Source organism: Trachypithecus francoisi, unplaced genomic scaffold (genome assembly GCF_009764315.1).
Source record: "Trachypithecus francoisi isolate TF-2019V2 unplaced genomic scaffold, Tfra_2.0 Contig00635, whole genome shotgun sequence".
NCBI classification, from domain to species: Eukaryota; Metazoa; Chordata; class Mammalia; order Primates; family Cercopithecidae; genus Trachypithecus; species Trachypithecus francoisi.
Window position 1 is genome coordinate 41409 of NW_022680782.1, and position 14770 is coordinate 56178.

At 40.7% G+C, this 14770-nt stretch overlaps 1 protein-coding gene across 1 annotated transcript; it reads left to right on the forward strand.

Annotated features, from left to right (window-relative positions):
- The first annotated feature begins 526 nt into the window (after nucleotides 1–526).
- Nucleotides 527–13610, forward strand: LOC117087262 (probable C-mannosyltransferase DPY19L1). Its single transcript, XM_033217250.1, has 6 exons — nucleotides 527–824; nucleotides 1858–1977; nucleotides 3437–3611; nucleotides 4986–5085; nucleotides 6537–6662; nucleotides 13289–13610. The coding sequence occupies exons 2-6, from the start codon at nucleotides 1912–1914 to the stop codon at nucleotides 13443–13445; spliced, it is 624 nt and encodes a 207-aa protein (XP_033073141.1). The 5' UTR covers nucleotides 527–824; nucleotides 1858–1911; the 3' UTR covers nucleotides 13446–13610.
- Nucleotides 13611–14770: the final 1160 nt, after the last annotated feature.

The window sequence follows — 14770 nt, forward strand, 5'->3', positions numbered from 1 at the left end:
CTGGCTGCCACTTAGTAGCTCTGTGACTCCCTTTCCTTGGCTGTAAATTGGGGTAATAAATGGTTGTAGGATTAGAGTTAATAGAATGTGCTAAGCATATTAACATTGTAAGTACTCAACAAATGGTAACTGATAGTTTTTACTTGGTGTGAAAAAAGAATAAAGAAAGAACTGCTTCATCTCCTTCACTACCCCCTTATGTGTCCTGAGTTTGCTAATATATTTTGAGGCCAAGTTCTCAAATTAGATTATATGCTACCTGGATTAACAGTTTATTGATACAATTGTTCATTCATTAAAAATGTTGAGCTCTAAGTGTCAGGTATTACTGTGGGTCTTGGGAACATATCAGTGCTTAAGAAAGAGAAGGTGTGTATTGTCAACTCACACATTTCTGTCTCTGACTCAGACTTCTCCCTTTAACTGAGATTTACACATATAACCACCTATTTGTCATCCCTACTTGGTTGCCTAGTGAAAATCTCGAAGATTTTTTTCATTCCATGCTTTTCTGGGGTATCACTAGTGAGGGAGCTGGGACACCCAGTGTGCCTTTGTTGTCCTAATAAATACCCATCTAATCAAATAGGACATAATACAACATTGTCCTTCTTCATTAACTTTCTTAGAAGAGTATAGCACTAGTTTTGGCATGTGACTTTTAGTTATTTTGATTTGCCTCTATGTGTCCTGAGAGAATGTTATAGAAGTTGTAAAACTCCTATTTACAAGATGAAAATACAAATATATGAAGTGCTTCAATAATGAGTTGATAGCAATATTTTTTTTTCTGTTCCAGAAAACACCAGTTTGATCATGGAGAGGTAAAGACTTAATATCACTATAATTTTACTTATCTTAAAGTTGCATGCATTTGGACTTTCCTTTCTAGTTCCAGTTTCTAACTTGGTTGGCAATTGTCAGCAATCGTCTTGCAGATACCCTGGCATTTTTTTTTTTTTTTTGAGATGGAGTCTTGCTCATCGCCCAGGCTGGAGTGCAGTGACGTGATCTCGGCTCACTGCAAGCTCTGCCTCTCGGGTTCACACCATTCTCCTGTCTCAGCCTCCCAAGTAGCTGGGACTACAGGCGCCCGCCACAGCACCCGGCTAATTTTTTGTATTTTTAGCTGAGACGGGGTTTCACCGTGTTAGCCAGGATGGTCTCGATCTCCTGACCTCGTGATCCGCTCGTCTTGGCCTCCCAAAGTGCTGGGATTACAGGCATGAGCCACTGTGCCCGGCCTCGAGGTATGTGTTTTTATGAGAATGCTACATGCAGATTCACTGACCATTCATTTGTTAAAATTAACTAGGAAACTCGTTCTGCTGTGATCATCTTTACACTAATAGCAGTTGATTTCTGGAGCCCATGTAGACATATATGTGAGGTGTCTATTGCATGATTGGAAATCACTTTCCTCTCTGCTCACCTTGCTGGAAGCCTCAGAGATGTTGTTGGTTACTGCTCCCATCTCCTAGTGGTCCAGTCTGGTTTTGAGGGCAGTTCCAAAATGGAGCCCTCAGATCTTGAGGCAGCAGTCATTTCTTTTACTAATGTCTTTTCTTGGTCTGATGGTAGCATCCAGGTAGATTCAAAAATGTGGGCTTTATTAACCACAGGTTTGACTCTGAGAATCACAGACGCACTTGCCTTAATGACTTTATAATTTTAGCCTTCCACTAAAATGGAACAGTTTGAAAGTGAATTTTAAGAATTGATTTAGAAATTTCAGAAACCTAAGTAGTAGTACTTTTTGTTGCTAAGGAGAACATACCCCTTTCTTCATATTGCCAGCTTAGTATTCTTAAACTTCACTAACAGTAGGAGTAAAAAATATTTTCTTCTTTCTTTCAGCTGGTTTATCATACATTGTAATTGTTAGCATATACAGCCCTTGGTATTTTAATTATGAGACTAAAATTCTTCTTGACACCACACATGTGTGTTATGGCAGCACTGATCTGCTCAAGACAGGTAACATGTTATGTTGGAGTATAGCTACTATAATAATTTTAGCCTTTATTTTTGAGCCCTAAAATAATGAATTACAAAGTCTTTTAAGTGATTATAGTTAAAGCTCTTCATGGTTTTGTACTTATCTTTCTTAAAGGGTAAGGGCCAAAGCTGATCATTTTCTATCTTTCTGAAGACTTTAAAATAGTTGTTGGTGTACAACAAACACTGATTTAGTACAGACTGAGTTCATGGGTGATTACTGCAGGTGCTGATAGAAAGCAGAGCTTAATTGTACAAATAATAACTTTTTTTGTTTTGACATTCATATCATGAAGAATTCTAACAATGTCAAGTTATAAGTGCTTGAAAATTATATGTTCTTTTTTTTAGTGTCAAACTTAAACTTTTTTTTCATTTGGTACACATTTGGTGCACATTCTTGACTTGTGCTTTTTAAAATTTAGTTTAAGCCTTCCCTGGTGGTTTGCTGCTAATTTTTCCTGGATAACTGCCTCCTTGCTCTGTATTCGCAGACTGATGCTTCTTCATAGTGTCACCTTTCCATCAGTCAACCAGCCTACGTACAACAGCAGCACCTCCCTTAAACGTAGCAGATAGTCACTAAGCACCTACACTGTGCACTCTAGAAATGGAGGATAGAGTAGTGGACAGAAAAGTCAAAAGCCAGTGTTTATAAGCCCTCAAAAAATTTGAAATCTAGCTCTGTAGATATGTAGAGAAAGATCAAGAGAACAAAGTGTTGTTATGGAGTGTGGACTATTTGAATGTGGAAAAAAGTAGCCAGCCTCGGGGTTCCCAATCAGAATGTTGTATTATGTTAGAAAGGCAATACTTTCCACCTTTCTGACCCCTTCAGGCTGGCACAGGAGAGGAGGCTGGTAGGAAGCCTTTAATCTTGCGTCTTTATCCCACAGCATGATTGATGATATAGGTTGGTGCAAAAGTAATTGCGGGTTTTGCTATTGTAATGACAAAACCCGCAATTACTTTTGCACCAATCTAATAGAAAGTGTCACCCAGGGCAGGTTTTGCAAGTGTGGGATTCCTGCTGGTCACACAGGACGTCGCATTCAGAAGGACCCTGAATTTGGTTGAATGTTTGCTGCTGCTGTTTTGAACGTCTTAATAATTTTTTAACAAGAGACCCCACATTTTTGTTTTGCACTGTAAATTGCACTTGTAAATTGCGTCGGTGGTTGTGGCTTTACTTGAATCTGGGAGTAGAGAAAGCAGGTTGAGAAAAGAGCTTCCTACATTGTGTTCCACTTATATGAGGCTGATGGTAGAATTCTTTTGATCCCAAAGATTATTATTTTGGGGCTTTTTCTTTAGGATAATTAATCCTTTTTTTGGGACTCTAGCAGAGGCCACATTCTTCTCTGGGAAGAAGTTTTGCATAACAGATGCATACTACTTTATACTAACAATTACCAATGTATTCTTAATTTGGTTTCAGCTATTTGGGTGGCTCTTTTGCAAAGTACATCCTGGTGCTGTTGTTTTTGCTATATTAGCAGCAATGTCAATACAAGGTTCAGCAGATCCGCAAACCCAGTGGAATATTGTAGAAGAGTTCAGCAATTTGCCACAAGAAGAACTTATAGAGTGGATCAAATATAGTACTAAACCAGGTTAAAAAAAAAAAAAAAAGTCGTATTTTTTAGCTGTTCTTCCCATAATTTTGTATACCACTGCAAACTCTTTTTTTTTTTTTTTTTTTTTGAGACTGAGTCTCGCTCTGTTGCCCAGGCTGGAGTGCAGTGGCCGGATCTCAGCTCACTGCAAGCTCTGCCTCCTGGATTTAGGCCATTCTCCTGCCTCAGCCTCCGGAGTAGCTGGGACCTGCTACTCGCCTGCCACCTCGCCTGGCTAGTTTTTTGTATTTTTTAGTAGAGACGGGGATTCACCATGTTAGCCAGGATGGTCTCGATCTCCTGACCTCGTGATTCACCCGTCTCGGCCTCCCAAAGTGCTGGAATTACAGGCTTGAGCCACCGCGCCCGGCCTGATCTAACTCTTTCTAAGTAATGTTGCTTTTAGAATATCTAAAACAAAGGAGATATCAATCCTGTTTAAATGGTTTGCAGGGGAAATGTTATACATAAGTTCTTAGTAATTTATTCTGCCATTTTTTATAGATTTTAATTTTTTCAAAATTTATTCACAGTCATAAATGCCACATTTAAAATAATTTTTACTGTGCTTATTTTCTTAATGAATTTTTGATATTAGTCCTTCACATTCCTTCTTGAAATAAACTCACTCATGGAATGTGATATTTTACTCATGTGTGGAAAGGGAGTCTTTGTTGTCATCTGAGTGTCAAATGATTGAATACTAAATCATCTTCCAGAATTCCTTGTTACTATAAAGCTTTCCTAGTCCATTTGATACTTCTTTTCTAGATTCAGGAAAGATTTCTAAGATTTTTTTCTTTAAAGAAAGAAAGAAATCGGCGGGCGCGGTGGCTCAAGCCTGTAATCCCAGCACTTTGGGAGGCCGAGGCGGGCGGATCACAAGGTCAGGAGATCGAGACCATCCTGGCTAACACGGTGAAACCCCGTCTCTACTAAAAAATACAAAAAAAAAAAAAACTAGCCAGGCGAGGTGGCGGGCGCCTGTAGTCCCAGCTACTCGGGAGGCTGAGGCAGGAGAATGGCATGAACCCGGGAGGCGGAGCTTGCAGTGAGCTGAGATCTGGCCAGTGCACTCCAGCTTGGGTGACAGAGCGAGACTCCGTCTCAAAAAAAAAAAAAAAAGAAAGAAATCTTTAATGATGAGATGATGAAGTTCTATTTTCCAAGGAAAATAGTTTACCCAGGCCTGGCTGCCAACTGCTACTTTATCAACCATCTGACTTCATTCTAGTTCTGCCATTGAATCTTGAAGTCATGAACCTGCTGGGCCTCCACTCTGCTACTTGTGAAATAATTGATTTAAACTTGAAGGAGACCCCTTCTCACCCTTACTGAGTGTCTTCCTGAGACCTTCCTCTTGCTTTCCAGATGCAGTGTTTGCGGGTGCCATGCCCACAATGGCAAGTGTTAAGCTCTCTGCACTTCGGCCCATTGTGAATCATCCACATTATGAAGACGCAGGCTTGAGGTCAGTGCACAGTCTTGCATCATCAAAACAAACCTTCCATGCAGACAGACAGTGAGTGGAGGACGCCAGCAAAGGAATGAGGAATGTTCCAAAAGGATATGATGAACTGAGGCTTATCGAGTCGGGGAGCAGAAGGCTGAAATAAGACTGCTAAGCTCTAAACAAATCTGTTAAGCCTTCACAGGGCAGAAAAGCGACAACATTGGGGGCCATCTTCTCTACCAAGCAGAAAAAAGAAGTCATACGATAGCACTTTCCCACAGGTTAGCAGGGCTCTAAATGTCTAAGTTCTTTTCATCCTGTAACTCCCTGAAGAGTTTAGCTTCGAGTGTTTATTAAGGTTTTCTCATAGGTGATTTTTCTTGAGTTTGGAGAAATGATTTGAAATAGAATCCCATTCAAAGAGGAGTTTATTCTGGTTTTCACCAGTATAGACTGTTAGAATGATCTTGGGTGTTTTCTGTTTTTTTAGATTTTTTTGAGACTTTAGAAAATAATTTAGAGACGTGTGGTCTAAATTATTTTTTTAATTTAATTTTTCATGCAGTTTCTAAGGCAGGTGAAGCTATTCATTTTCTAAGTGATTAGGTGAATCTTATTAGCATCTTCTTTTGCATAACAATGGCATGTACATGTACAAATAAGCTTTTTCATTAAAAAATCAATCTCATCAAGCTAATTTCCAGACCAATTTTGTTTTTTTTTTTTTTTTTGAGACGGAGTCTCGCTCTGTCGCCCAGGCTGGAGTGCAGTGGCCGGATCTCAGCTCACTGCAAGCTCCGCCTCCCGGGTTTACGCCATTCTCTCGCCTCAGCCTCCCGAGTAGCTGGGACTACAGGCGCCCGCCATCTCGCCCGGCTAATTTTTTTGTATATTTTAGTAGAGACGGGGTTTCACCGTGTTAGCCAGGATGGTCTCGATCTCCTGACCTCGTGATCCGCCCGTCTCGGCCTCCCAAAGTGCTGGGATTACAGGCTTGAGCCACCGCGCCCGGCCTTGTTAAATAAGTTTAGTTTTTCTTAAGTCTAGAAATAAAACGAAGAACCATTTAATGTGAATTACTGTTGATGTCCAAGTTGGTACTGTTGCAGCTTCAGAGTAGTCCTGTAGTTGTGTTTGCTGTAGTTCATCCCTGTTCACACACAGGGTACCTCACTCTTACATGTGATGGAGTAGTGAAGAATTTAAGACAAATAAATAGGTGAACAAACACAAAGATGACCAAGTTTGGAAATGTAGGGGTGCGTTAAAGGTGACCCTCATCTCCCACGACTTGTCCTCCTTCTGCTTTTGACCTCACTGATGTCATTAGCCAGAACTTCCATGGGGAATTTCCTCCTGACTGGATTCCTCTTCATCGTCATCTAGTCTAATTCAGTGCTTTCTTCCAAATGTGTTGATTATATCGTTTTAATCTTGAAAATTTTGTGCCCAATTATTCTTCTTTAAAGAGCCAGAACGAAAATAGTATACTCAATGTATAGTCGGAAAGCAGCTGAAGAAGTGAAGCGAGAACTGATAAAGTTAAAAGTGAACTATTACATTCTAGAAGAGTCATGGTGTGTAAGAAGATCCAAGTGAGTATCAACATAGTTAACATTTTATAATCAGAAGACACGAAGGTTAATTCAAGCACATGGCAAATACTTTGCTGTTGACGGGGGTGTGTATATAACATAAAGTATACGTGGAAAAAACTTTTTTTTTAAAACAGGCTCTCACTCTGTCGCCCAGGCTGGAGTGCACTCGCATGATCTGGGCTCACTGCAGCCTCTGCCTAATTTTTGTATTTTTAGTGGAGATGGGGTTTTGCCGTGTTGGCCAGGCTGGTCTCAAACTCCTGGCCTCAAGTGCTACTCCTGCCTTGGCCTCCTAAAGTGCTGGGACTATAGGCGTGAGCCACCATGCCTGGCCTGAAAAAAACCTTTTAGATAATGATTTGGAGACTTTGTTTTTTAGTCTTTATAAATATCTTTTTTTTAAAATAATGATTTGTATGTGTATACTACCTTAAAGAGATTTTTATTGGCACTAGTTGATAATCTCCCAAATTGTTCATATTTGCTTTTGATGTTTAAAAAAAAATTCTTTTTAAAGTTGGATGTATTTTATTTCAAAAGACTTCCAGGGTCTGAAACCAAGTAATAGGGAGTCTCTTTTGGTGAAGTCAGGCAGCTGAGCACCAGGGCCGCATTATCCGTACTAGGTCTCTGTGCTACACCATGTCCTGTCGATGGATGGGATACCCTGTCAGCATCAACTCAGAATGAAACTTTTCTTTCCCGGCGTTTTACATCTTATTTGAATGGGAAAAGAACTTTACTGTGACCCACATTCTCTTGGGTTTATAGTTTTTAAAAGTTTCTATATCCACAGAGATGTTTACTAAGCTGAGTATAGCTCCAAGTGACAGTAAGATCTTCAAAGCAGATGTGAGTCTAAAGCTATCTAGAAATGTGGCACATAAGTGACTGGACAGCAGGTGACAATAGCCTGCTTTTAAAGTGCCAAAACATTCACTTTATGAAGAGCACAGTACAGGAAGAATTTTATCAGAAATAAACACTATTTTGTGGAATAATAATGTTTTTAAAATTCTCACTACTCTGTAACTAAACAAAAGTGTTCAAGAGATTGTTACATCTGTGGCTTGATCATACTCGTCCAACATGTATTTCAGTGACACATATGGTATTAAGACAACATTGTTAAATACTGAGTAGTGAGTGAAAAATAGTTCTGTGACATAGTATTTACAGCTTTGCTCACAAGGAAACTAAAATAATTGATTATAGAATGATTTTCCTATGAATGTGTGCTACGTGGTTTGAATTCAGTCAGGATTTATAGAAAATGTTATTTTGTAATAATTCAGAAAGTGTTTTAAGCATTTGTGAATATATATGAAATTCACATACTCACCTTTAACATTGTTATATGAATTTAGAACAGAAAAGTTCTAAGCATCTTATGACGATCTTATCAGGAAATTGTATGAAATGAATGGTAGGCTGACATTTGCAATAGGAAGAACTCAGTTCTTAGCATAGCTTTCTACCAGAATTGGGATCTTCTTTATTTCTGTGGGCTTCACTCTCTCGAAATAACTGTAAGTTGCTGGAACATAAAAATAATTTTCATAACCTTTTTTCTCCAAGCTAACAATGAGCCTTGATGCGAGAGTTCATTTTTCCCTAGACCCCCACGTAGAGCCTGAATATGTGAAAGTTGCAGAGGCTTTGTGCTGTAGAGTGTTGGGAGAGCTCCCTGGATTTGCATAGCTCTAACAGTCTCATGTTCGGGTTCATGCTGTTTGCAGAGTAGGCAGAGCACTGTTTTACCCACACAAGAAGGGATACGAAGGCAAATTCAGGAAGTATGGCAATAAATTTTGCACACTAAACAAAATAGCAGACATTGAACTGACTTCAGGTCACTTATGAGCACTCAGACTGAGAAGTGGGGTGCAGAAGAGGGGGTGCTGGATTTCCCCGTCTGGACCTTGACTTGCCATTTATTGTGTCTGTCACAGCAGGAGTTGAGTGGGAGGAAGTTACGAAAGTGACTCTCTCATCTGTTTTCCCACTCATCAAAACAACACTCTCCATCTAGTACAAGATCTAAGCCAGGCTGATGACGCACTGGCAGGAAACCTTGGACAGGGCCACTCTGCTTCAACCTTGACACAAAACAGAAGCTGTGCTTTCTGTCCCGACAGGGAAGCAAATGGGGAGTTCAGATAGGAGGGGAAAGTGAAGAATGACTAATATTTACCTAGTGTTTACATTTAGAGTAGGAAGTTTCTTGACAAAGCTTTCTGCCAGGTTTGAGACCTTCCTTATCTCCTTGGCCTTCACTCTCCATTTCAGTTGTGATCAGCCTGAAACCCCTGTAGACCGCTGGGACATGAAAGTCTGTCGGAATGGGGGAAGCAGATGGGGAACTCAGACAGGAGAGGAAGGGAAGGAGGGACCAATATTCATCTAGTGCTTAATCTGTGCCTGGCAGTTGGTGAGCACTATGTTTAAATGATCTCATTTACAAGTGGCTTAATTGTATGGCTTGATTATTCCTTAAATATTTGACACTGTGTTTAAATATAAACACTCAAATCTATTTGCATGCAAATTGTGGATTAGTTTTTAATTAACTACAGTTCTCTGCTTTCTTTTACTCCAATAATAGAGTTGACATAAAATACATGTATTTAGAAGAAAATTATTCAGATTTCCACTAATGCTATTTGCAGATGGCTGGCCTGGGGAAACCTTGGGAAACTCAGATGAGGACTAAATAGTGTTGCACAAGGCACCCAGAGCTCTCCAAGACAGCTGTTTGCCCTCTCTTTTCCTAAAAGCTGTTAACCGTGGGTGGTTCTCTACTTTCTGTGTGTCTCACTCTCTGCCATTAGGGGCCCTCAGTGTTGTAACAGTTCAGCCTTAACGTGTATGAGAAAATTACAAGGTAGAAAACCCATGCCCAGCCATATGATCATAGGTGTTCCATGTCAGCAGAAACCAGTGTCAGCAAGGGGGTGCAAAAAGTGTGCACTTGAACCCTCTTCATGGGAACTCTCATTGGCAAAACATTTCTAGGGGATAGTTTGATGAAGGGAAGGTAAGAAAACATCGTGCAGTCCTTTGGCAGAGTGATAACGCCGCTTCAGCAGCAGGGGTCTCCAAGCCCCCGGCCATGGACCAGTCCTGGTCTGTGGCCTGTTAGGACCCCAGCCCCACAGCAGGAGGTGAATGGAGAGTGAGTGAGCATTACAGCCTGAGCTCTGGCTCCTGTCAGATCAGTGGCAGCATTCGATTCTCATAGGAGCACAAACCCTATTGAGAACTGCACATGCGAGGGATCTAGGGCACATGCTCCTTATGAGAATCTAATGTCTGATGGTCTGAGGTAAAACAGTTGCATCCTAAAATCATCCCCCTGACCCTCCAGTCCGTGGAAAAATTGTCTTGCACTAAACCAGTCCCTGGTGCCAAAAAGGTTGGGGACCACTGCTCTAGAGGTTCAGCTTGTAGAAGGGAGCTCGGTACAAGACTGCTTATAGCTGCATTGCTTTATAATGGCAAGATGGGAGACAAAGTATCTGTCTGTAAAGAACTGGTTAATACATATGAGAACTAGAAGCTTTTCAAAACAATAGAGTAGATCTTTATGCACTGAGATGGAAAAATGGTGCCACATTTTATTGTTCAGTATAGATAGAGTCCCAGAATAATTCCATTTTTGTAAAAACAACTCAAGAGCATCTGTCAGGGTTTTCCAGAGGGACAGAACTAATAGGATAGATGTATATATGAAAGGGAGTTGATGAAGGAGTACTGACACACAGTCACAAGGTGAGGCCCCACAATAGGCCATCTGCAAGCTGAGGAACAAGGAAGCCAGTCAGAGTCCCAAAACCTCAAAAGTAGGAGAGCTGACAGTGCAGCCTTCAATCTGTGGCTGAAGGCCCAAGGTCCCCTGGCAAACCACTGGTGTAGACCCAAGAGTCCAGAAACTGAAGAACTTGGAGTCCGACATTCAAGGGCAGGAAGCATCCAGCCAGGAGAAAGATGGAGGCCAGAAGACTCAGCCAGTCTAGTCCTTTCACATTCTTTTGCCTGCTTTTATTCTAGCTTGCTGGCAGCTGATTAGATGGTACCCACACAGATTGAGGGCGGGTTGCCCTCTCCCAGTCCACTGACTCAAATGTTAATCTCCCTTGGCAACACCCTCACAGACACACCCAGAAATAATACTTTGCCTCCTTCAATCCAAATCAAGTTGACACTCAATACTGACCATCATGGTATCTATGTATATAATGATATCCGTGTCTGTATATGTGTCTGACATTGGATAACAAAAGATCCAGTAGACGCCAAATATTGTATGTTCTCACTTATAAGTGGGAACTAAGCTACCAGGATGCGAAGCATAAGAATGCCATGGACTGTGGGGACTCGGGGGAAGCAAGGGGTGGGGTGAGGGATAAAAGACTACACATGGGTACACTTGACACTGCTCTGGTGATGGGTGCACCAAAATCTCAGTAACTGCTGCTGAAGAACTTATCCATGTCACCAAAAACCACCTGTTTCGCAAAAGCTATTGAAATAATTTTTTTAAAAAAAGGTCCAGCAGGATATATGCTGGATTGTTTATAGAAGTCACCTCTGAGAAGTGCTATTGGAGATGATGGTGACTTTCACTTCTTAAAATGTATGTAGGTCTATATTTTAATACTTCTATAATGACTGATTACTTCTAAATTAAAGATGTTATTTAAAAAGGGAAAATGATGTACACCCAGGTACAGTGTTTGCCTCATGGTGGAGAGTGAGGGAGGGACTGCTACTAAACCTAAGAGGGACTTGTTGGGAATTTTTTTTCTCTTACTTAAAAATAAAAAAAAGGGGGGGAAGCAATTATGACAAAACTTGAGCAGTTGTCAATTCTCTCTAATTTTCCAATATATTTTTCTGTTTTTTAAAATTCCTCGGCTGGGCGCGGTGGCTCAAGCCTGTAATCCCAGCACTTTGGGAGGCCGAGACGGGCGGATCACGAGGACAGGAGATCGAGACCATCCTGGCTAACATGGTGAAACCCCGTCTCTACTAAAAACTACAAAAAACTAGCCGGGCGAGGTGGCGGCGCCTGTAGTCCCAGCTACCCGGGAGGCTGAGGCAGGAGAATGGTGTGAACCCGGGAAGCGGAGCTTGCAGTGAGCTGAGATCCGGCCACAGCACTCCAGCCTGGGTGACAGAGCAAGACTCCGTCTCAAAAAAAAAAAAAAAAAAAAAAAAAAATTCCTCAAAAGGTAGATAGCAGTATCCAACAGTTATATCTATAAAACTGTTATTGATTTAAAATAAATGGTACTGTTATTTTGAAGGACTTATTTAGGCAAATGTCATATGATGCCAATTTTACTTATTCTGTTCTTTATAAAGATATATTGCTTTTGAGATTTAATTATGTGTTTAAGATGTATGCTCAACACTACCAGAATTTCTTTAAATTGATTCATTCTAGAATATCGACTGTCCAGTTTAAGATGGTTTGACCTACTGATTTTTTGACTTTGTGACAGTGTTAAGGCCGTATGCATTCAGTAGAAAGCGTACTTCAAATACCCATACAACCATCTGTTTTTCAGTTTCAGTACAGCATTCAGTAAATTACATGAGATATTCAACATTTCATCATAAAATAGCATTTGCATTAGATGATTTCGTCCAGCTGTCAGCTAATGCAAGTGTTCCTAGCATGTTTCAGGTGGCTCGGCTAAGCTGTGATGTTGGATAGATTAGGTGTATTAAATGCATTTCAACTTATGATAGGTGTATTGGAACATACCCCATTCTAAGTTGAGGAGCATCTGTACAATTAATGCAGCTTCCCTGTGAACTAAGCATATTTGTTCATTATAATTTTTTAAATCAATGTTACACGTTTTTCTGTGTGCTGGACATGATGCTAGATACCTGATCTCTCATAATCCTCACAACAAACCTATGTCATGAGTGTTTATTTCCTCATTTTACAAATGTGAAAACTAAGACCAAGGGCAGCTACCTGCCCAGAACCACATTCTTGGTAAGTAGCTGCAGCAGAGTTTAACTGAGGTGTCTCTTTCCCCAACACCTGGATATATGTATCTGCAGGTCTGATTCTTTCCTATAGCCACCTTAGCTGCATTCACCTTGTCCTAAAGTGAGTCATGGCAGCTTATAAAAACTTAAAATAGCGGCCGGGCGCGGTGGCTCAAGCCTGTAATCCCAGCACTTTGGGAGGCCGAGATGGGCGGATCACGAGGTCAGGAGATCGAGACCATCCTGGCTAACACGGTGAAACCCCGTCTCTACTAAAAAATACAAAAAAACTAGCCGGGCGAGGTGGCGGGCGCCTGTAGTCCCAGCTACTCCGGAGGCTGAGGCAGGAGAATAGCGTGAACCCGGGAGGCGGAGCTTGCAGTGAGCTGAGATCCGGCCACTGCACTCCAGCCTGGGCGACAGAGCAAGACTCCGCCTCAAAAAAAAAATAAATAAAATAAATAAAATAAAATAGCTATATGACAGGACTGTTTAAAAACTAAAGTAATTTAAGAGGAAAAAAGGAAATGAGATCAGGAATATAAGAAGTGCCCTGCTTTATCTGCAGTTATATAATGCACATTGATTTTTAATGTGTACATTCATTTTTCTAGGCCTGGTTGCAGTATGCCTGAAATTTGGGATGTCGAAGATCCTGCCAATGCTGGGAAAACTCCCTTATGTAACCTCTTGGTGAAGGATTCCAAACCTCACTTCACCACTGTATTCCAGAGCAGTGTTTACAAAGTCCTAGAAGTTGTAAAAGAATGACTGCTACATGAACTGCTGCCTATGGAGAACTACATCAGTAATGGTTTTAAAGTTTTGCTAAGTCATGTGTTGTTCATATCCCAAAAACGTTTGTAGGTAACTGTTTTCAAATAGAAAATGTTTTATTTGGTCAATTTGAATGTCATTTTAATTATAAAAATGACTTTTACCTTCATCAATTGGTTACCGTTTCAATGCACCCTTTAAAATTTGCTGTGCAAATAGTATATGCTTGTACTTGACTTTGATATTTGTGCTAAGGTGAGCAAAGCTACCTGTATAAAGAAAACACAATGGGTTGAGATAAGGGTGACATGAAAATACAGGACAATTCTGACTATGTAGGGGCTGATTTTATAGTGTAAGAACTTTTAATGCTTCTTTTTTTCTGCCTCTCGCTGTTGTCTTTTGGACATTTCAGTGATTATTGTAAGTTCTTCAGTCACGTCAGCCCCTGTCATCAGCTTGAGTTACAGTAGATGGGGCAGACTTGGAATGTTTGCTGTGTAGAACTGTCTGTCTGTTTTCCTTCCTTGTGCTCTTTTTGTTCTCTGTTCTCTTGTTAATGAAGCTTTTCCTGACCATTATTAATCCAAACTCTTGGACCTTGTGGTTAGGAAATTCCCTTAACTTCCAGCCATGTGGCATTACCATGTCTCTCTCTCTCTCTCTTGCTCTCTCTCTTCTCCTCCTCCCCACATTTTCTGTCAAATAAGTACTGTTTACTCATTTAGTTGCTTATCAGGTATTTGGTTTTAAAAAAATTAATGGTAATTGTATTTTTCTCATTTTTTAGCATTATTCAAATGTTTATATTTTAATATCTTGAAACCACTTTAAAATTTTTTCATGTTTACTTACAGTTTTAAGAAAAACTAGGCCGGGCGCGGTGGCTCAAGCCTGTAATCCCAGCACTTTGGGAGGCCGAGACGGGCGGATCACGAGGTCAGGAGATCGAGACCATCCTGGCTAACACGGTGAAACCCCGTCTCTACTAAAAAATACAAAAAACTAGCCGGGCAAGGTGGCGGGCGCCTGTAGTCCCAGCTACTCGGGAGGCTGAGGCAGGAGAATGGCGTAAACCCGGGAGGCGGAGCTTGCAGTGAGCTGAGATCCGGCCACTGCACTCCAGCCCGGGCGACAGAGCAAGACTCCGTCTCAAAAAAAAAAAAAAAAAAAAAAAAAGAAAAACTATTTTGAACAACCCCAAATATAGTGCATCTAGAAACTAATGTATATTAGAGTAGACATCATTTATAGTGGAACAGTAGACTGTAGTACATGGTAATTTTTCTTTTACTATTAAGATACAACAAAACATGACT

Bases quoted from the DNA above. Each gene is read 5' to 3' on its own strand.
- LOC117087262 (XM_033217250.1), top strand. From the start codon at position 1,912: ATGAGACTAAAATTCTTCTTGACACCACACATGTGTGTTATGGCAGCA. The intron at 5,086-6,536 runs GTCAGTGCACAG...TCTTCTTTAAAG, and splicing joins TATGAAGACGCAGGCTTGAG to AGCCAGAACGAAAATAGTAT. The intron at 6,663-13,288 runs GTGAGTATCAAC...TCATTTTTCTAG, and splicing joins TGGTGTGTAAGAAGATCCAA to GCCTGGTTGCAGTATGCCTG.